The sequence below is a fragment of the Saimiri boliviensis genome, chromosome X (assembly GCF_048565385.1).
Source record: "Saimiri boliviensis isolate mSaiBol1 chromosome X, mSaiBol1.pri, whole genome shotgun sequence".
Lineage (NCBI taxonomy): Eukaryota > Metazoa > Chordata > Mammalia > Primates > Cebidae > Saimiri > Saimiri boliviensis.
In genome coordinates, this window is record NC_133470.1 from 126,361 (window position 1) to 149,430 (window position 23,070).

Consider the following 23,070-nt stretch of genomic DNA (forward strand, 5'->3'; position numbering starts at 1 on the left):
CATTAGGTATGGAGGAGTGTAATATCGCTTCGAATTGCTCTTTTCTTAAAGGAATTTTGATGGTATCAGGATTGCAACTTAGCAACTGACTGTATAATTCATTAAGATGGCAAGCCGAAACTGAGAATCTGAAATTTTAAGAGGAAATCTGAAAGTATCTCTGGAAGCGGAGACTCAAAGAGCATACTTCAACCATGTGCGTAAAGTCACAGGCAGAACAGCTTCAATCTTGCAATTTTACTTTTCAGGCTGACCAAATGTATGGCCTTTAAACTGCCAAACAGTTCTGAAAACAGTGACTTACTACCTAAGCAAAGACGGCTTCTAATCAGTCTTTCATGCATGTGTTTACATACAAATTGTCCTCACTTTCTGAGAAGAGCACAATATTTTTACTTCTTACTTCAACAAATACTATTTAATTTGATTTAAAGTTCTCCTTTAAAGAGGAATGTGTCGTTTTACATGCCTAGCTGTTGATTGTTTTTTTAACTAATTCATGGGCCTTCTGTAATTTCTCTCCTTTTAGAGGTTACTGTTTCCCTTAAGTTGGATTTGGATGGAGTTACATGGTTACATTAGACGTAACAAGAGTAGCTATTATCATAATTTAAATTTTACGTAAATCTCAGGGGAGAATTATAATCTAGGACATTGTAAACAAGGAATAGATGACATTTCACTGCGGGACACCCTGCAGGGCCAGAGGCAGTGGCGCGGGTCCCAGGATGGCAGCCACTCTGCCCCCCCTCCCCCCGGAAGCTGCTGCAATACTTGCGGGGCATTCTCTGTGCCTCGCTCCCTCCTCCTGCCCTCGGTCAGCTGCTGGGTGCACCTTCCTGTGCACGCCTCCTGCCCTCCCTGGCAGGCTAACTCTGGTGTGCTGCGCCTGGCTCCCTGTCACTGCACAGGCCAAGTTCTTGGGAGCATTTGCTGGCTCCAGGTTTGCCCGCTCCTCTGCTGCCGAGTCTTTCCTCCTGCTTACTGTTCACTTCCCCCACCCAGGCAGGAGCTCCTGGCTTGGGCAGAGCTTCCCTCCGGAAGCCTCAAATTCCTTTTTTCTTATCCTTTTGTAAACATACACCTGATTGCCTTGTCGATCATTCATTAGCCTGAGCAGGCTTAGAGTTCCTTCTGTAATGCTGCTTGCTTAAGACAAGGACCTACAGCTGTAGCATGTCCTTTGTCCTTTTCCTGTTCATTGGTTGCTTTGTGCATGATACTGTGTAAGATTTCTCCCCAGTCGTTCCTAGAGCTTTGCACGTAGTGTGCTGTGTGCCGGGAACCATGGGCTTTGGGAAGCAACAGTCTGTGTTAATTCTTTCAATTAGGCCGGAATCTCTTTCTAGTGTGCTGATAACTGCTGTCCCGTGATGAATCCCCAGCCTGAAACAATGCCTCCTTGAACCTGGCAATCCCCAGTGGGGGATTACTTGACTTACTGACTACTCGACCTGATTGCACGGTCTTTGCAGCTTCTGCTTTCGGGGATTCACGGCTTTCCTGCCTTGCAGTGATGATCATGTTGGTTCACTCCGCATTTGGGCACCTGCTGTGATGATGACTGGTCGGGTCTCCTCACACCAGGGCACCTGCTGTGGCGTTTTGTCGATGTTCCTGTTCGGGTGCCAGCTGTGACGAGTATCGGGTCGGGGTCACCACCTGAGATGTTGATCACCACCTGTGGAGGTCTGTCCTGTAGACCCTGACTCAGCGATGGAGTGTACAGTGATTTCAGTGGACGAGGGATGCTGGTCAGCTGCTTTCAGAGGGCGATTGCAGCTAATCGACCCTACTTCCTGTCCTTCCTCACATTTATTCCGTATAGATTTAATAACAGAGGTTCTAAGTCAACATACTTGTGGATAATTAATATGGCTAAAGAATGGTTTTATGAATGATAAAAGGTCTTGGTTCCGGGGCCCAGAGTAAACACCATTAATGGGTAATTCCCATTTGACCTTCCCGCAAGAGGGCTATCCAGCACAAAGTTTACATGAGTAAACAAGTTAGAGTAGGGACAAAGGAATGTGGGGTAGACAGACTTAACGGGGGGGGGGGGGGAAGCTTTTATTATCCTAATCTTCACTCAGTGACTTAATGCTCTAATGTTAAGAATTGGCTGCCTTCAGCCCATCTCATTAAAACCGTTGAGCCTTCCAAAAGGTTTCAGACTATAATCTATAATTTCCCTAATATTTCCCTTAACACTTTGCCAACCACCCCAAGTGAATTCCAACATTATGTGGCTTTCTGAGCATCTAGTTCTATTTTTATCTTTTCTGGACTCTCTTACTTTCTCTCCACAAGTATTTGTTCCAATGAACACATCTCAATCGATCTACCTGCCTCAACCTCCCAAGTGTTGGGATTACAGGCATGAGCCACTGCGTCAGCTTGCACCGTTCTTCTTCTTTTTCTGTTTTTGTTTTTGTTTTTTTGAAATGAAGTCTCCCTCTGTCACCCAGGCTGCAGTGCGGTGGTGCGATCTCGGCTCACTGCAACCTCCGCCTCCCGAGTTCAAGTGATTCTCCTGTCTCAGTCTCCTGAATAGTTGGGATTACAGTCATGTGCTACCACACCTGGCTAACTTTTGTATTTTTAGTAGAGAAGGAGTTTCGCCCTGTTGGCCAGGCTTGTCTCGAACTCCTAAGCACAAGCCATCTGCCTGCCTTCACCTCCCAAAGTGTTGGGATTACAGGCGTGAACCACCACTCCTGGCTACAACATCATTCTTAATTTCAATGTCTAGTCTAGACATTTGAAACAATCGAACATATTAGATTGTATCAAAACAATATCTTGTTAAAGAGAATGAGCCTCTCCACCCAACCTGAAATAGATGGAGGCAGTGCTGACTTTAACCTAAATCTTAAATGAAATGTGCTCCACTCAATTTTCTTGTAGAGAGGCTGACTGCTTTATTAGAAAACGGGAGAGCATTGACCTTTTTCTATGATTCTCCTCTGATCACCCTGGATAGAATTCCTTTCACTTTCTAACCTGTGTCTATTTCAACCCAGGATACATTCAGCTTGTTGTCTGTAACACTTTGTTGCACTTTTTAATAGCCATGACTGACACTGATCATCTGCTGAGAGAGCAGCTCTTCTGACTCCATTCTTTGTGACTACAAAATCTACCCTGGAAGTCAGATGCTCTGCTGGCATTTTATAAATATTCCACGAACAAATGAACTCTGGCTTTGGGGTAAAAGAGTCAGTTGCCCATCAGTTGACAGATCCCTGGATATTTTTTCATAAAAATCACCCTAGCGGGTTGCTTATTGCAAAATGACATGTGTCGTATCTTCTCCAGCTCTGAATATTGTTAAGCAAAATTTATGTTAATGAGAAACAAACAAAAAACAGTGTCTGTTAGTTTGTTTTGCTTTGCTTCAGCAAGAATTATCTCCTGCATCAGAAATTCAGGGATAGGACACTTAGTCATCTGTGAGTCACTTAAATGTTCCCTTCAGCTCCTGGAAGAGTGGGCAGTTCTGATTCCATATCACTGAGATGGTTTCTGGAGCCCTCTTCATCCCATAACTCCAAAGAGTAACAGTCAGAACGTTTTATTAGGGGGCAGCTGAAATTGTTCAGGGAATGTGGCTAGGGAGTGTTGTGACCTTTACATCAAAGGCTATGCAGAGATAACACACCAGTCTCGCTTTCACCCATGAGAGAAGTGAACTCCAAGGGTTTCAGTAAATTAGCCATGTCGATGATACGCATTGCATTTGTTACAATCTCTGTTTCCTGGTCAGATGCTACACTTCAAAAGAAATGCAAAGTTTGATAAAACAGACATGCTATCAATTTAATCAGAGGAGCTTTATCTTGAGTGGGTCACCATATCCAGCATGACAATAAAGTCTTCCATGTATTTCTTGTCCTACTGGAAAAAAAAAATAGAAAAGCTATGTACAAGGACTATATTAAGATTCACCTGTGTCTTTCAGAGATAGCAGGCAAGTGTCGTTTCTGAACAGTTTGGGTCAAGTCAGACACATGCCCCCTACCCCCATGACTATTCAATGGACACCAGAACACTGCAAATCATGACCTTTAAGAGGACTGCCTTTGACTTACACAACTCAAGAAACACCACCTGGCTTGGTCAAAGGTTTGTTCCTTTTCACTGTGCATTTTAGCGTTTTCTTTTCCTGCTCTTAAGACAGTTTCGTGCCATGGCATTATTGCATTAAATAAGCATGACTACTTAGGTAGCGTGAACGGTAGTTTAGAATTGAGCTAAGTGCGGCTATGTCATTGTTTCTCTTTTTTTTTCTTTAAGAGATGGGGTCTTGCTGTCGCCGTGTTACCCAGGTTGGACTACAGTGGCTATTTACACGTGTGATTCCACCACTGATCAGCATGGGAGTTTTGACCTGCTGCATCTGTGACTTAGCCTGCATTCACCTGGCCTTAGGCAGCCTGGTGGCCTTCTGCTCCTGGGAGGTCACCGTGTTGGTGCTCAATTTAGTGCGGACACTCGATCAGCGTAGCGTAGCGCACCTTAGCCCAGAACTTCTGGCCCCAAGCCACCCCCCGCCCCAGTCTCCTGAGTAGCTGGCACCACAGGCATGGTACTTGCTGTCTTTGTCAACATAAAAGAGAATCAGAAAAGGCAGAACACAGCAACATCAGTAAATCTAGGCTGAGCATGATGGCTCACACTTATAATCCCAGCACTTTGTGAGGTCAATGCAGGAGGATTCCTTGAGGACAGGAGTTCAAGACCAGCCTGGGCAACATAGAGAGACCTCATCTCTACAAAAAAATAATAGAAAATAGAAAAATTACCCAGGTGCAGTGGTGCATACCTATAGTTCCAGCTATTCCAGAGGCTAAGACTAGAGGATCTTTTGAGCTTAGGAGGCTGAGGCTACAGCGAGCTACTATCATACCACTGCACTCCAGCTTGGGTGACAGAATGAGACCCTGTCTCTAAGAGAAAAAGAAAAAAAGAGATTAGTAAAATCTTTAGAAACCAAGATTTTGCCATGAGCAGATGCACGAAGGTGGAAAATATTTCTGGGAATTATAAGTAGGCATTCTGAAAGAAGCTCTCAAAGTGAACACTCATTCCGCGGAGAAACAGAGTGAATCAAGAGAGTCCTGGAAGCTGGGAGAAGAGGAATCCGTTGAAAGCAGAGAAACTAATTCACCAATGAGACTGCAGACCAACTGTCCTGAGCTGCCATGGGAATCTGTATTCCAGACACTTTTATTCTTTGTATTTTATTGTTTGGGTTGAAAATGCACCTGGGCACGGTGACTCATGCTTATAATCCCAGCACTTTGGGAGGCCAAGATGGGAGGATTGCTTGAACCCAGGAGTTTGGGACTAGCCTGGGAAACATGGTGAGATTACGTAAAAATACAAACATTATCCATGGACTGGTGGGTGCCTGTAGTCCCAGCTATTTGGGAGGCTGAGGCAGGAGGGTCGCTTGAGCCTGGGAAGTCGAGGCTGCAGTGAGTTGTGATCACCACCATTACACTCCAGCCTGGGTAACATAGAGAGACTGAGTCTAAAAAAAAAAAAAAAAAAAATCTGGTTTCTAGAGTTTATGAAATCATACAATAGCATGTTTAATAGAGTGTTCATCTCACAAAATGGTGTTTTGTTGAGAGAGAGTTACATATGCCCTCTGATACTCTCAAATTTTATTTAAAATGCTGGGAGAGTTGCTATCTGGCTTTGGTCAGTGTTGTTTAATATAATAGCCATCCATTTGAGGCAGGGTGTTGACGAACAGTACACCTATGATCTTCCAAATTATTCCCCACACTTTGTCTTGTTGAATTTTTTTTGAGATGCTATTTCTTTCTTGTCACCCAGGCTGGAGTGCAATGGCGCAATCTCGGCTCACTGCAACCTCCGCCTCCCGGGTTCAAGCGATTCTTCTGCCTCAGCTTCCTGAGTAGCTGAGATTACAGACATGTACAACGATGCCTGGCTAATCTTTGTATTTTTAGTAGAGATGGGGTTTCACCACGTTGTTCAGGATGGTCTTGAACTTCTGACTTCAGATAATCAGCCCTTCTCAGCCTCCCAAAATGCTGGGATTACAGGTTCGAGTCACTGCACCAGTCTTATTAAATATTATTACGGTATAATGACAGGGAAGACCTTCCACTCCACTGCCACCTTTTTTTTTTTTTTTTTTTTTTTTGAGGCGGAGTTTCGCTCTTGTTACCCAGGCTGGAGTGCAATGGCGCGATCTCGGCTCACCGCAACCTCCGCCTCCTGGGTTCAGGCAATTCTCCTGCCTCAGCCTCCTGAGTAGCTGGGATTACAGGCACGCGCCACCACGCCCGGCTAATTTTTTGTATTTTTAGTAGAGACGGGGTTTCACCATGTTGACCGGGATGGTCTCGATCTCTTGACCTCGTGATCCACCCGCCTCGGCCTCCCAAAGTGCTGGGATGACGGGCTTGAGCCACCGCGCCCGGCCCCCTGCCACCTTTAATTGAGAGCACAGATGTCTCTGAAGCACTGCTATAGACCATGAGGTCACCGTAATGCAAGGGACATGATTACTCTGGCTCAAAAGAGCCAGTCTGAATCCTGGTGTGATGAATGGGTTTGGTGCTTGTCACAGATAGAACATTCAGCGTCAGCAAGACAGGCTGCAGGTGTCTTGCTAAATGTAATGTTTCGTTGTTGCTGTACTGCTGTTTTTTGCTTTTCTTTTCCTGGATGTGTAGTAAGAGTTGCAAATGCAGGTGCAGATTGCCTCATTTGTACATTATCAACATGAACCATCTGGGTGAGCCAAGCAGGGACCAGCCCTCCGGAGGCAGAGGGAGGTGGGACAGAGAGAGGCTAACGCTTTTATAATGATTTGAGGCGGCTGCCAGAAGAGGCAAAGCCTTTGCAGAACAGCCTCTCATCAGCAGCCTGTCTGTTCTCTTCTAAGATACTAGAGAGACAATATGACTAATAGGTAAGTTGGGAAAGGCTTGTTCCCATACATTTTTTCAGGCTTTTTTTCTTTTTTAACCTCTGGTTGAAATGGGCAGAGTTGAAAGTTCCTTTGACCTTGTATTCTGAAACTTAATGGATCAGCTAAGGCATTGATCTTGATTCTAAACCAGTTTTAGTGTGGGTAAGAGTCTTCTTTCTGTCACTCTCATACCCTCTCTTCTTTCTTCCCTCGCTCCCTCTCTACTTTTTCTTTCTTAACCAAGAACGTGTGTGTGTGTGTGTGTGTGTGTGTGTGTGTGTGTGTGTGTGTGTGTATGTAGTCTGTGGCCAGAGTATCCACACTTTGGAGGAATGAGTTTGTATTTTGTTCTTAGTGTTATTTTAAGGTACAACTATGGGTAGTTTCACAGACTGAAGATGGGCTTTTCTTTCATTGTAACTCATTTTGCTGTCATATACCTTAGTCCTAACCTCCTGCCACCGCCAATTAAATGCAATCATTAGTCAGTCAGTGGTTTTGAACTTGGATTAATGCAGTCAAAAAAGAGGCAGCTCAATTTGAGTAACTGCCTCTTTTCTTATTCAGGACACAGAGGCTTTCTGAGTTTAAACTTTAGACTTGGCAGGACATGGAGACAATTCCCTAGTGCCAGCATGTTTCAGGGCAGGTTTCGCCACTGAGGCAACTCATGCAAGAGCCCCAGGACTTGGGGTAGCAGGATTTTTTTTGTTTGCTTGTTTTTTTTTGTTTGTTTGTTTTGTTTTGTTTTGAGACAGTCTCACTCTGTCTCCCAGACTGGAGTGCAGTGGCATAATCTCAGCTCACTGCAACCTCTGCCTCCCAGGCTCAAGCAATTCTCCTGGCTCAGCCTCCCAAGTAGCTGGGATTACAGGCATAAGCCACCATGGCCAGCCACAAGGAGTTCTTTTTAAAATGGACCAAAAGATGGGAGGAACGCATGAGGTAGGGAGTTCGAGACCAGCCTGGCCAACATGGTGAAACCCCGTCTCTACTAAAAATACAAAAATCAGCCAGGCATGGTGGTGCATGCCTGTAATCTCAGCTACTCAGGAGGCTGAGGCAGGAGAATCGCCTGAACCCGGGAGGAGGAGGTTGCAGTAAGCCGAGATCGCGCCGCTGCACTCCAGCCTGGGTGCCAGGGCAAGACTCCCTGAAAAAAAAAAAAAAAAAAAAAGGATCAAAAGAATGAACTCATTGAGAGTTCAGGACTCATGCAGTAGTGGCCTTGGAAAATCAATTTTAAAATGTTGGAATTAGGGATATGGCTCCCAAGTCTAGTGAGAATTTTATGCTGGGAACTAATTTAATCAACACACAAATGACTTTTTTTTTTTTTTTTTTTTTTTTGGTCTTTTTAATCCTATATCTTCTGCCAAAGACAACAGGAAGGTCTTCAGAGCTGCACATTGAGGGTCAGTTAGGTAAAGCCAGACACTATATTGTGAGCACATTGAATCTACTGTATAATTTTGTGTGTTTGTGAATGCAGCCTTACAGATAGTGGTACTTGATATCGTCTGTCTTTTTTTCTTTTTTCTTTTTCTTTTCTTGTAACCTACTATAAGTCAACATGCTGCTTTTACATGGCTGGCCATAAGATGTCTAAGTTCATTCTTTGGACTTAGTAAGTGTGTGATTTTTTAAAAAGGGTAGGAGAGAGTTAGGCAATTGATATAAATGTAAACTGTAAATTTCCAACAGATACATACGAGTTAATCTTTATTTTTACTGATTTTGGAGACAGGGTTTCACAAGGTTTTTCTCTGTCTCCCAGTGTAGACTAAAGTGCTGCAATCATAGCTCACTGCAACCTCCAACTCCTGGGCTTAAGAGTTTCTCCAGCCTCAGCCTCCAGAGTAGCTGGGACCTCAGGTGCTCACCACCACACCCAGCTAATTTTTTATCTTTATTTTTTGTAGAGACGTGTTCTCATTATGTTGCCCAGGCTGGTCTTGAACTCCTAGGCTCAAGCGGTCCTCCCACCTCAGCCTCCCAAAGTGCTGGGATTACAGGTGAGAGCCACCGCTGTGCCCGGCCGTGTATATGATTTTAAAGTACTGTAAAAACAGGAGGTGATAAAACAATTCAACTAACTTCTCGCAAATGAAGAGCATTTCTGTAACTTGGGATTTGGCCCACGGTCCTGAGCATGTAGCTTTTGCCTGCAAGACATTCTCAGTCTTAGGAGATGTTTGCATAAAGCAAAACAATTGTCATCTTCTGTGGCTACCAGGGTTTCAGAGTGTTTATAATGGACTCTGAGAGCCAGCAGGGATGAACTGCTGTTTGTACTTTTCCTCTCAGAGGAGATATTTGAAGTGGGTTTTGAAACATGTATAGAGATGAGCTAGAGATTGAATCAGCAATCCACAGGTCCAATACTCATTACCTGATGACTGAGTAGGGATATGCTGAGAAGAAGGTTACATGCTTCCTGAAGAAAACATGACCTCAGCCGGGACTCAGCAGAGTTGTGAAGTGGACTCAAGTGGTCCTCAGATTCCATGCTCTTTTCTTTCCTCAGTTCACATCTTTCCCCAACTTCCACTTTTCCTTTGCTTGGTAATTCCTTTTTTCTTTTTTTCCTGCGGGTTTTTCTTTTTCTCTCTCTCTCTCTTGAGACAGGGTCTCGTTCTGTAACCCAGGCTGGAGTGCAGTGGTGTGATCTCAGCTCACTGCAGCCTTGAATGCCTGAGCTTAAGTGATTCTCCTACCTCAGCCTCCAGAGTAGCTGTGACTACAGGCATGCACCACCACGCCCAGCTCATTTTTACATTTTTTGTAGGGATGGGTTCTCACTGTGTTGCCCAGGCTGGTGATGAACTGGTTCTCCTGTCTCAGCCGCCCAAAGAGCTGGGATTACAAGTGTCGGCCACTGCAACCTGACTTTTTAAAAATTGCATGTATGCATCCTTTTTGTATTCTTCTTTTATTTTTATTTTTGTCTTTCTTTTATTCTTTTAAATTCATTTTTCTTTTTAATTTTTTTTCCTTTTTAAGTTTCTTTTTCTTTTTTTTTTTATTGTCCCTGGAGTCAAACAAGCTGACATATAAACATGGTATAGATTTATGGTGTTTTGAAATCTGCCTGGATTTTGGAATGGCTCAATCATGCTAATGCGCGTTGCCTCATCCACTTACCTATTTGTGATGAGAACTTTGAATAGATTTGATCAATAATTTTGAATTCTAAAATACATTCTTATTAACTATCGTCACCACAACTGCAATACAGTCTTTGAACTTGTTTCTCCTGTCAAATTGAAATTTCTATCCTTCAACCAGCATCTCCTCAATCCCTTCCACGCTGGCCCCCCAGGCCCCAGCAGGCATCATTCTACCCTTTGTTTCTATGAGAGCAACTTTTTGAGATTCCACACGGAAGTGAGCTCATGTGTCATTGGTCTTTCTGTGCCGGGCTTATTTTCCTTAGCATAATGACCTCCAGGTTCCCCTATGTTGTCATCAATGACAGAATTTCATTCTTTTTTCAAGGCTGAATAGTATTCCACAGTGTTATATGTACCACATTTTCTTTATCCATTCATCCAGTGATGGACACCGAGGTTGATTTCACAGGTTGGCCATTGTGAATAGTACTGTAAGGAACACACGCACCCACACACCCTTAAATTAGAATAAAAATTCTAATTTTAGAATTAAAAGGTTAAATCCCTTAACCTTACAGGCTCATTTAAGTCGCTTAAATGAGGTTAGGTCCCTGGAAGAGGGAGTTAACCTCAGTCTTCTTACCATCGCCATCCTCTGCAATGATTTTGCCTCTGAGTACATGTTTTCGGACTTCCCTCCTGGAAGGGAATCTACTTTAGCCTTCAGAAAAATGTTCAGTAGTTTTTGGGGGACAGGTGGTGTTTGATTACATGGATAAGTTCTTTAGCGGTGACTTCTGAGATTTTGATGCACCTGTCACCGGAGCGGTGTACACTGTACACAACGTGTAGTCTTTTGTGCCTCACTCCCCTCCCACCCTAAGTCCATGTGTCATTTTTATGCCTTTGCGTCCTCATAGCTTAGCTCCCACTTATGAGTGAGAACATACGATGTTTGGTTTTCCATTCGTGAATTACTGCACCTAGAAGAGAAGTAGAGACGGGGTTTAGTCCAGAAAGGGTTTCACCATGTTGACCAGGCTGGTCTCGGAACTCCTGGCCTCAGGTCATCCACACACCTCAGCCTTCCAAAGTGCTAGAATTATAGGTGTGAGCCACCACACCCACCTGCAAATCTCTTTTATATATAGCGATTTCTTTTCCTCTGAGTAGATACCCAGGAGTGGGATTCCTGGATCAAATGGCAGATCTACTCTTAGTTCTTTAAAGAATGTTCACACTGTTTTCTATAGTGGTTGTACTAGTTTACATTCCCACCAACAGTGTACAAGGGTTCCTTTTTCACTACATCCACATCAACATCTGTTGTTGTTGTTGTTGTTGTTGTTGTTGTTGTTTATTGCATTTTAGGTTTGGGGGTATGTGTGAAGAACATGCAAGATTGTTGCATAGGTACGCACATGGCAGTGTGGTTTGCTGCCTTCCTCCCCTCACCTGTATCTGTCATTTCTCCCCATGCTACCTCTTCCCACCTCCCCACCTCCCCGTTCCTCCCCCATTTCTCCCCGACGGACCCCAGCGTGTAGTGCTCCCCTCCCTGTGTCCATGTGTTCTGTTGTTTTACCTTTATTTTATGCGAAGAGAGAAGTCAAGAGAGCGTCATGTTGGGCACTTCCGCTGCTATTCAGCAGCAGTGCTTGGTGCTTGGAGAGAGACACTCGAGTTTGGGTAGACGTCTGGGAGGTTCACTTGATCTCCAAAGACCCCTGTTACGTTGTGTTGGGCGGTGGATCCTGAATCCACCCAGAGAAGCCTGATACCAATAACATCCCCGCTTGTGTTCCAGGAGCCCCTTGGTCTTCATGTCTTTGGTGTGTGCACTCTTGAACATGTGCCAGGCACAGGGGGTGCATGACGACAAGCCTAATATTGTCCTGATTATGGCCGATGACCTGGGTATTGGAGATCTGGGCTGCTACGGCAATGACACCATCAGGTATGGCAGGTTCATGGCAAATCATACGCTCATCAGTTGTTCAGGGTCGGCAGGCTGACAAATCGTTCCACTGCATCTACGTGCAAAACCAAATGGATTTGTTGGGATTTTTTTGTTGTTGTTACTTTAAAGTTTCTGATAGTTTAAAATTATTTAGATTATTTGTCTTACAATTGCATTTTCAATAATTTTAATTTGAATCTCCTTCAGTTTTTAAACTTAAGAAGTAATATTTGTCCATCTTCACAGGGCACACAGTGAAGTTTGGATACATACAATGTAGAGTGATCAGATCAGGATAATCAACGTATCCAGTGTCTCTAGCATGAACTAGGATGGTCATAGTAAAAGCATGGCTGTCTGGACCCGAGTCTGACTCTGCACTTACTAGCTCTAAAGTCTTGGAGAAGTCACTGAACTTCTCTGTGCCTTAGTTTTCTTATTTGTCGAATGCAGAGAAGAGTTTATACCCCTGAGTTTATATATATAAAGAACTTAGAATAGTACCTAACACACAACTACCCTTGATCCTACAGTCTATTATGAAGCATGATGATTGTGTATATGTGTATATATACAGATATGAACATATAAATGTAATTATAGAAATATATGTGATATATTTCATATATGAATATCAAATCACATGAATATAATTGTAAGAAATAAAATCATATAAAATATAATAATATAAATATCAAAATATAATGATATAAATGTAATTATATTTATATATATTTATATTTTTGTATTTATATAGACATTTATATATGTATCTGTGGGTATATAATGAATATATATGAATATATTCTATGATGTATAAAATATATATTATACATTTTTTGTATTATATAGCCATATATTATGAATATATGTTCAATATATAAACATATGAATATATTTATAATATATAAATGTATATTATATATTACAAATATATTAATATGTTATTCATATATACATGAATATATACATATTATATATGTCTGTGAATATATATTCATTTATATCAATATAAATTTATATACATTTGTGTGTATTTAAATAAATCTATAAATATATTTATATATTTTATACAAATATATGTAAATAAATATATGTAAATATATTTATATATTTTACACAAATATTTATATAAAATGAATATTCATACCTATTCATAATATATAAAAGTATATACTATAAATATATATTCAGATATATTCATTATGTATATATATTCATATTCATAATCTATAAACATATATGTTTATATATAAACATATATATTCATAAATATGTATAAATTAATAAATATATAAATGTGAATATGTATATTCAGTAGAATCCATCATTCTGTTTCCTAATTTGGGGAGGCAACAGATCCTCTAAGGTGACGAGCTTATATCTTTAACAATGGGCATTCTGAAAGAAGAAAAACAGATATGAAACAAAAACTCAGAGCTTTGTGGTGGATGGAAGCCATCTGTATTAGCCGTGCTTAAACTGAGCTTAGGAGTATGTCATTACAAGGCATACATCATACACTTTTAAGATCATTATGTCGTCTGACTAACAGATGCTGAAGGTAGTCGTCACAGTTTTGGACAACAGAGCTAGGAGTCAAAAGTCGTCGCCAAAAATTAACCATTGCTTATGAGAAAAGAAGGGAGGAGTCACCCAACAGCACAGAAACGGTGTCCATAAATAGCAGATACTTACAGAGAGGATGTTGGCGTGGGGTACCGCTGTTTTCTGAAAACATTAGCAATTCAAGAAGTGAGATTATAATGCAAAATCTAAAACCAGGCACATATGCCCCAGGAATGCAGTTTACAATTTTTTTTTCTTTGCAAAATAAATAATGGTTTAAAAGTCGATAGGTGATTTCCGTATCTGGGAAAAAAAAATAGATAAACACCTTGGTAAAGCTGGAAATTCTTCTTGCACTATTTACCTGTTCAAGAAGAATTTCTAGCTCTACCAAGGCGTTTATCTATTGTTTTCTCTCATGAATAAATAATGATTTATTTATTCATTTATTCTCTCATGAATGAATAAATAATTTCTCTCATGAATAAATGTAGAATTTGTCACATTTTATTTTCATCCAAGAGGTGACTGATTCTTTTCCCAGAAGTCTCTGCAGCCTCCAGAAATCTCCTGTTAAATGATTTTTTAATGGACGAATTATAGTGGTGTGTATTTATGGTGTACATCATGATGTTTCGATTCCCGTATCCATTGTGGAACAGCTAAACCAAGCTAATGGACATGCACAGCCTCACAGACTGATTTATATGTAGTGAGAGTGGTTAGAATTACGGCAATTTGAAGAATAGAATACATTGTTGTATCTGCAACAGATCTCTTAAATGTATTTCCTCTATGTGGGGAATAGATCAAGCAGATCTTCACATTTGGCTATACGAACCGTGGTATTCTTTAACCTACCTGTTCTCAACCCTCACCCTCGCCCCTGATGCCCACCATTCTACTGTCTACTTCTGAGTTTGATATTTCTTGACTCCACACGTAAGCGAGATCATTCAGTATTTGTCTCTCTGTGCTTGGCCCATTTCATTTAATCTAATACCCTTCCAATTCATCTGTGTTGTTGAAAATGATGGGATTTCCTTCTGTTGAATATTTAATCATGACTGCAGGGGAATGTATCTATCAAACAGCCGGGTGGGTGGACCCCATCCCTAGGTCTGTAAGTAGTTAAGCATAAGTATGGTCTGTAAGCAATTAGCCTCGATGAATCAGACCCCAATCCCTTAAGCATTTTATTTTGTAAGGCTGCCGTACAGTGAATAGACACCATATAGCAGCACCCAAGTATACCAAGCCTGCAAAACCACAGCTGCCTGCAATCCCAGTCCCATTTCACCTTGACACAGGCAACAAAGAAAAAGGAGCTCTGTGTGCGGTGACCCGCTCTGGGCACCTGGAAATCACAATGAACAGAGATGTTGTTTATCTTCAGGTCTCTCTCTCTCTCTCTCTCCTCTCTCTGTCTTGCCATCTCTCTCTCTGTCTGTCTCTGTCTCCCCACCCCGGTCTGCTTGTCTCTCTTTCTATCTCTGTCTCTGATTGTCTCCCTCTGTCTCCCTATCCCTCTTTGTCTATCTCATTCTATCCATTTCTTTCTCTTTCTCTCTCCCTCTCTTTTTCCATCTCTCTCTCTCCATCTCTCTCTTTCTGTGTCTCTCACTCCGTCTTACTCTGTTTCTCTCTTTTCATCTCTCCCTTTCTGTCTGCCTCCCCTCACCTGTCTGTCTCTCTTTTTCCATCTCTTTCTGTTTCTCTCTGTCTCCCTCCCTCTCTTTATCTTTCTTTCCATTTCTTTCTGTCTCTGTCTCTTTCTCAATCTCTGTCTCTTTCCATCTCTCTCTTTGTTTCTGTCTCTTCCTCTCTCTCTTTCTGTTTGTCCCTCTCTGTCTTCCTCTGTCTCCCTCTTTCTCTGTCTCTCTTTAATCTCATTTTCTCTATCTCTCTTCTTCCCTTTCTCTTTCTCTCTCCCTCTCTCTTTCTGTCTCTCTCTCCTCTCTCTCTTTCCATCTCTCTGTTTCTCTCTGTGTCTTACTTACTCTCTGTCTCTTTTCGTCTCTCTCTTTCTGGTTGTCTCTTTCTGTCTCTCTCTTTCTGTCTGTCTTTCTCTTTCATCCTTTCTTTCTGTCCATGTCTCTCTCTCTGCCTCACTTTCTGTGCCTGTCCCTGTCTCTATCTGTCTCTCCTCTCTCTTTCCACTTCTGCCTTTCTGTGTGTCCCTTTGTCTTTCTCTTGCTCTTCTCTGCTTTCCCCTCTCCTTCTCTGCCTTTTCCTTCTCTCCAATACACCTTCTCTCTCCCCCTTCAGGACTCCTCACATCGACCGCCTTGCCAGGGAAGGAGTGCAGCTGACCCAGCACCTCTCGGCTGCCTCCCTCTGCAGCCCAAGCCGGTCCGCGTTTCTCACGGGAAGGTACCCCATCCGATCAGGTGCGCAAACTGGAGGCTCTGCTGGACTCTGCCCTCATGTTAGGATGCGAGGAGATACAAATGTGGCTTGACTACCTTAACAAGTAAAAAAAAGAACTGGGCACGATGGCTCACACCTGTAATCCCGGAACCTCAGGGGGCCAAGGGAGGAGGATTGCTTGAGCCCAGGAGTTTAAGACCAGCCTGGGCAAGAGAGCAACACCCCATCTCCACAAATCTTTTTTTTTTTTTTTTTTTTTTTTTTTTTTTTTCAAATTAACTGAGCATAGTCGCATGTGGGAGGGAGGCTGAAGTGGGAGGATCACTTGAGTCTAGGAGTTTGAGGCTGCAGTGAGCCATGATCACACCATTGCACTCTAGCCTCGTTCACAGAGTATGTCTTAGAAAGGAAAAAAAAAAGAAAAAGTACGAAGGAAAGGAAAAAAGCACACACGAGCATAGATGCACTGGCATACGCAACGACCACCATCCACGTCAAAATCATTGTGCTTCAAATAGATGCAGCGCCACCCTGCGTGAATCAGTTGTCTTCGGACGCAATGACAGCCTGTTATCTGAATTCCAAGTCACTGGGTATACGTTTGTGTTTCTCAGGTCAAGAAAAAGACGCTCTCTTGGAATGAAGTAGTTACCACAGCATGGGTTTACACATGCAGTCTCTCACCACAAAATATCTTTTTTTCCTTTCTTTCAAACCACAGAGTCATAAACCAGGAAATAGCTATGAGATTTTGGACAACTTTCATCACAGCAGGTTACCCATGGAGAGAGTAGGATTATCCTTTTGCTCAATTTATATCAATTTCATTTCATTTATTTATTATTATTATTATTATTAGAGACAAAGTCTCGTTCTGTTCAGGATGGAGTGCAGTGATGTGATCTCAGCTCACTGCAACCTCCACCTCCCAGGTTCAGGCAATTCTCCTGCCTCGGTCTCCCGAGTAGCTGGGATTACAGGCATGTGCCACCATGCCCGGCTGATTTTTGTATTTTTAGCGGAGACCGAGTTTCACCATATTGGCCAGGCTGGTCTCGAACTCCTAACCTTGTGATCCACCTGCCTCAACCTCTCAAAGTGCTGGGATTACAGGCATGAGCCACTGTGCCTGGCCTATTATTATTATTTTTGAAATGGAGTCTCCCTTTGTTACCCAGGCTGGAATGCAGCAGTGTGCTCTCGGCTCACTGCAACCTTTGCCTCCTGGGTTCAAGCAGTTCTCCTGCCTCGGCCTCCTGAGTAGCTGAGATTACAGGCATGTGTGACCAGGCCCAGTTAATTTTTGTATTTTTATTAGAGATGGGTTTTTGCCATGTTGGCCAGGCTGGTCTCGAACTCCTGACCTCAGGTGATCCGCCTACCTTGGCCTCCCAGAGTGCTGGGATTATAGGCGTGAGCCACCGCACCCAGCCATATATCAATGTTAGATAAAATAAAAATGAAATGAGAAGAAGAAAATTATCCTAAGCTCTAGTTGTCATGTTCTTGTCACTTTTTAATTTATGATTATGATTTTGAGACACGGTCTTGCTCTGTTGTGCAGGATGGACTGCAATGGTGTGATCACAGTTCACTGTAGCCTCAACCTTCCAGGCTTAGGTGATCCTCCCACCTCAGCCTCCTAAGTAACTAGAACCCCAAGTGTTCACCACTATGCCTGACTCATTTTTTAATTACCTGTAGAGACAGGGTCTTGCTATGTTGCCTAGACTGGTCTTGAACTCCTGAACTCAAGCCATCCTCCCTTTTTGGCATCCAGAAGTGCTGGGATTACAGGCATGAGCCACTGCATTCAATCTGGTGACTTTTTTTTTGTAGACAGGGTCTCCCTTTGTTGCCCAGGCTAAAGTGCAGGTCATTGCAGCCTGAAACTCCCGGGCTCAAGCAATTCTCCCTCCTCAGCCTCCTGAGTAGCTGATGTTATAGGCACTTGCCACCACGCCTGGCTAATTTTTGTGTTTTTGGTAGAGACAGGGTCTCACCATGTTAACCAGGCTGGTCTGGAATTCCTGAGCTAAAGTGATCCACCCACCTTGGCCTCCCAAAGTGCTGGGATTGCAAGCGTGAGCCACCGCGCCAGGCCGAAATTAGCTATTGTAAAGAGTGCAATTCATTGAGCACTTTCCCAATATTCTACAGCCATCGCCTCCACCAAATTCTAGACCATTCCCATCACCCACAAAGGAGATCTTGTCCCCATGAAGCAGTCACTCCCTATTCCGCCTTCTCCCAGCCTCTGATCACCAAGAATCCACTTTCCCCTTTTATGTATTTGTCCATCCATTCATCAACTGAAGGGCAGCCAAGACGTCTCCACCCTTTAACGATTGTGAGGAATACAGCTATGAACTTAAGTGGGCAAGTTTTTCTTTGAATACTGTTTTTTTTTTTGTTTGTTTGTTTGTTTTGTTTTTTTTTTTTTTTTGAGATGGAGTCTCACCCTGTTGCCAGGCTGGAGCTCAGTGGCATGATCTCAGCTCACTGCAACCTCTGCCTTCTGGGTTCAATCGATTCTCCTGCCTCAGCCTCCCAAGTAGCTGGGATTACAGGCATGCGCCACCAAGCCTGGCTAATTTTGTATTTTTAGTAGAGACAGGGTTTCACCGTATTGGTCAGGCTGGTCTCAAACTCCTGACTTCAGGTGATCCACCCGCCTTGGTGTCCCACAGTGCTGGGATTACAGGTGTGAGTCACCACATCCACCCATATGGTTCTATTTTTAAAGGTGAGGGAAGTGGGCTGGGGGCACAGTGGCTCACACCTGTAATCCCAGCGTTTTGGGAAGCCGAGGAGGGAAGATAACTTGAGATCAGGAGTTTGAGACCAGCCTGGCCAACATGGTGAAACCCCGTCTCTCATAAAAATGCAAAATTAGCCAGGCATGGTGGCTCACACCTGTAATCCCATCTATTTGGGAGGCTGAAGCAGGAGAATCATTTGAACCTGGGAGGCAGAGGTTACAGTGAGCCGAGACTGTGCCACTGCACTCCAGCCTGGGTAGCAGTGTGAGACTCCATCTCAAGAACAAAAAAAAAAAAAAAAAAAAAGAGAGAAGAGAGAGAAGGAAAAAAAAAGTGAGGGAAGTGGTCTTGGCTTGTAGGCACAAATGCTGCACTTTAATGTCAGATTATATGGATTCCAGACACTGGTTCTTGGAGGCAGAATAAAGTCTCATGTATCAACCCTACTGCCAGACTGCTGTCACTGACTTTGAGCAAGAAGAAAGAAAAGGTCTTTTCTGTCACGCACCTGTAATCCTAGCTACTCAGGAGGCTGAGGCAGGAGAATTGCCTGAACCCGGGAGGAGGAGGTTGCAATGAGCCGAGATTGCACCACTGCACTCCAGCCTGGAGACAGAGTGAGACTGTGTCTCAAAAAAAAAGGAAAGGAGGAAAGGTCTTTTCTTAGTTCATTTGGGCTGCTATAACAAAATCGCCATAGACAGGGTGGCTTTTCAACAACAGACATTAATTGCTCACAGTTCTGGCGGCTGAGAGTCCAAGATCAAGGCATGGCAGATTCAGCATCTGCTGAGAACCTGCTTCCTGCTTCCCAGACGGCACCTTCTCTCGGTGTCCTCTCGTGGTGAAAGGGGTGAGGGAGCTCTCTGGGGTCCCTTTTATAAGGGCACCAATTCCATTCTTGAGGCTCTATGCTCCTGACTTCATCCCCCCCCTGAAACCATTACCTTGCAGATGAGGCTTTCAACGTGCAGATTTCGAAGTGACAAAAATATTTCCTCCATAGCAACACCAACTCGTTGCGCTTGTTTCCACACCACCTCTAGGTATGGTTTCCAGTGGTAATAATACACGTGTCGTTAAGAGTCTTGCAGCCCCCTCAGGCCTCCCTCCAAATGAGACAACATTTGCAGCCTTGCTAAAGAAGCAAGGATACAGCACGGCGCTTATAGGTAAGACACGAGAATGGGTGTTAGTCATTGATCCTAAGGTAATAATGTCCTTTGTTCTACCCTTGATTTATGACTTTCTTGGAAACACCGTATTTCACAATGTCTTATGTCCTGGCTCAGTGGTCATGCCTGTAATCCCAGCACTTTGGGAGGCCAAGGTGGGAGGATTGCTGGAGGCCAGGAGTTTCAGACCAGCCTGGGCAACAAAGAAAGATCCCATCTCTAAAAATGTAAAATTAGCTGGGCATGGTGGCAAGCGCCTATGGTCCCAGGCACTCGGGAGACTAAGGTGGGAGGATTGCTTGTGCCGGGAGTTCTTTCTTTCTTTCTTTCTTTCTTTCTTTCTTTCTTTCTTTCTTTCTTTATTTTAAGACAGAGTCTCGTTGTGTTTCTGTGTGTACGATCTCAGCTCACTGCAGCCTCCACCTCCCGGGTTCAAGGGATTCCTATTCCTCAGCCTCCTGAGTAGCTGGGACTACAGGCGTGTGACACCACAACTGACTAAATTTTGTATTTTTGGTAGAGGTGGGGTTTCATCATGTTGGCCAGGCTGGTCTCAAACTCCTGGCCTCCAGTGATCCGCCCACCTTGGCCTCCCAGTGCTGGGATTACGGGAGTTAGCCAGCACACCCAGTCTGATTCTTCATACAGCCCAGTGATAGGAGATGTTTTAAAATGAATATATTACAAAAATATAAAATTTGTCTGGCTCCGCATGCCCACATAGTCTCTCACCATGTATCCTGTCACCTGCCTCTTCATTTCGTTAAAACTGGACTACATAGATTTTTTTCTCACTGCAAAGATGATAGGAGTCCTCAGCCACCCAGCAGTTGGAGCTTCAACTACTATTCCTGTTTGGGAAGCCTGGGTTTCAGTTGGCATGAGAATAAGGTGCTATTTTAAATCCCTTCAATTTTGGTGACATATCTGCTGTTGATAACAGAAGGCGGTCTCCCTGGGCTGTAGTAGGAGCATTGCCTCTCTACCTACCCGCAGGGACTGAGTTTGGTGAAAGCACAGGCATTCTCGACGGGGCCCTTATCACATACAGGAACCGGTTAATATTCCTAGTAGATATACATTATCGCAGACTCGGAGGGTTTGCTGAGCACCCACATGCTAGCAGGACTCACATACACCCTTTGGTGATCATTCAGTGTGGTACGTTTTACTGAATAAATTCCTTACTTCAATCAGTTTTTAACGAGTGCCCTTAGGATTTTCAGCCAGCCAGCTATTCATCTATCCACGCTGGGTCCATCCTCCATGATTTATCTATAGTTATCATTGGTCGTCTCTCTGTCTCTCTTTCTCCATCCATCCATCCACCCACGTATCTCTATGCATCCATCTATCTATGTGTCTATTAATCGATCCATCTTCTATCATTTATCTATCATCTGTATATCTATCTACCCATCATCTGTCTATTCATCATCTATAATTTATTTATTCATCGACCCATTTATCTATCATGTACCTATCTATCCATCTATCATCTATCCATCAGTCCATCTACCCCTCATATCTATGTATTCATCTATCCACCCATGTATCTCCATCTACCTATCTATCTCTTCACTTTCTCAGCCACCCACCCATGTGTCCATCCATTCACCTATACATACATACATGCCCCATGTATCCATCCATCATTTGTTTCTATCGTATTTATCACATCTCTCTCTCTCTATTGATATTACATACACATATGTATATATAGATGCGTACTCCATAATTTATTTTTGTCCGTCATACCCTATCTGTCTATTCATCTCCCACAACACAGCTCTATTCATGCGTCTGTCTAATCACCCACTCATCTATCATTCCATCCATCCACATTCAAATAAATGATGAAGGCTAGATGGAGCTATACACTCTCCATCTAGCCATCATCGTTTAGTTGAATCTGTTCTCTCCTACCCTCTCCTCTATCCTGTCTATTTACCTACCTACCTATCTACCTACCTATATTTGTATCTATTTATATATTGATCCATCCATCCAAACACTCACTCTATCTCTATCATCTATCTGCCTACCTTTCTCTGTACATATTATCTATCTATCTATCTATCTATCTATCTATCTATCTATCTATCTATGTATCATCCATATGTATCTATCAAGCTATATCTATGTACACACCTATCCTTTCATCATATGTAACCTGCCTTTTCTCTATGATGTATCTATCTTTGTGGATACGACTTTGTCTTCTCAGTGAATGGGAAAATGTCTAGTTCACGTCCTTGAAAGAAAATAATGATTTTATTTTTCTCCCTTATTTTTTATCCTGTCTTGTCTTGTTGCTCACAACGAGACCTAAATAAAAACTTCCTCTATGAACTAAAGAAGAACAACAAAAAAAAACCCATGGCTAAGTGGAACTTGGATATTTTACACCAAGGACATGTCTCTGCCACTTTATTTGTGTGCCTTAGCTGGTTGTTTCCTGTGAAGAATGGTCACACGGTTCTTTGCAATGTGCTGGCATATGGTGACATATTGATGTGCAGATGTGTTTGTGTGTTTGGTTTTAGGCAAATGGCATCAAGGCCTGAACTGCGACTCCCGAAGTGACCACTGCCACCATCCATATAATTATGGGTTCGACTACTACTATGGCATGCCATTCACTCTCGCTGACGGCTGCTGGCCGGCCCCCTCTCGTGACATGGAACTAGCCTTTGAGAGTCGGCTCTGGCTCTGCGTACAGCTGGTTGCCATTGCTGTACTCACACTGACCTTTGGGAAACTGAGCGGCTGGGTCTCTGTTCCCTGGCTCCTGATCTTCTCCATGATTCTCTTTATTTTCCTCTTGGGCTATGCTTGGCTCTCCAGCTTCACGACCCGTTTATACTGGGACTGCCTCCTCATGCGGGAGCACGAGATCACAGAGCAGCCCATGAAGGCTGAACGGGCTGGATCCATCATGGTGAAGGAGGCGATTTCCTTTTTAGAAAGGTAAATGGAATAATTTAAAATACATGTAATCATGATAACGATCTCTTTTTTAAAAGGACCTACATAGATCAGTAGAGTGATTGTAGTTGATAATAATCTATTGTACAATTATAAATAGCTAAAAGAGAATAATTCAAATGGCTCTAGCACAAAGAAAACACAAATGTTTAAGGTGATGGACAACCCAATTACACTG

General features: G+C 43.0%; 1 protein-coding gene across 1 annotated transcript in view; it reads left to right on the forward strand.

The window, feature by feature from the left end:
- The first annotated feature begins 6,800 nt into the window (after window positions 1-6,800).
- The window catches only part of ARSF (arylsulfatase F), a 39,743-nt gene continuing 23,473 nt past the window's right edge, over window positions 6,801-23,070 (forward strand). Inside the window, exons 1-5 of the mRNA XM_010336115.3 lie at window positions 6,801-6,955; window positions 11,876-12,025; window positions 15,866-15,987; window positions 19,776-19,901; window positions 22,451-22,874. Of these exons, the coding sequence (XP_010334417.2) occupies window positions 6,945-6,955; window positions 11,876-12,025; window positions 15,866-15,987; window positions 19,776-19,901; window positions 22,451-22,874 (833 nt within the window). The 5' untranslated portion in view covers window positions 6,801-6,944. The remainder of the gene's footprint in view (window positions 6,956-11,875; window positions 12,026-15,865; window positions 15,988-19,775; window positions 19,902-22,450; window positions 22,875-23,070) is intronic.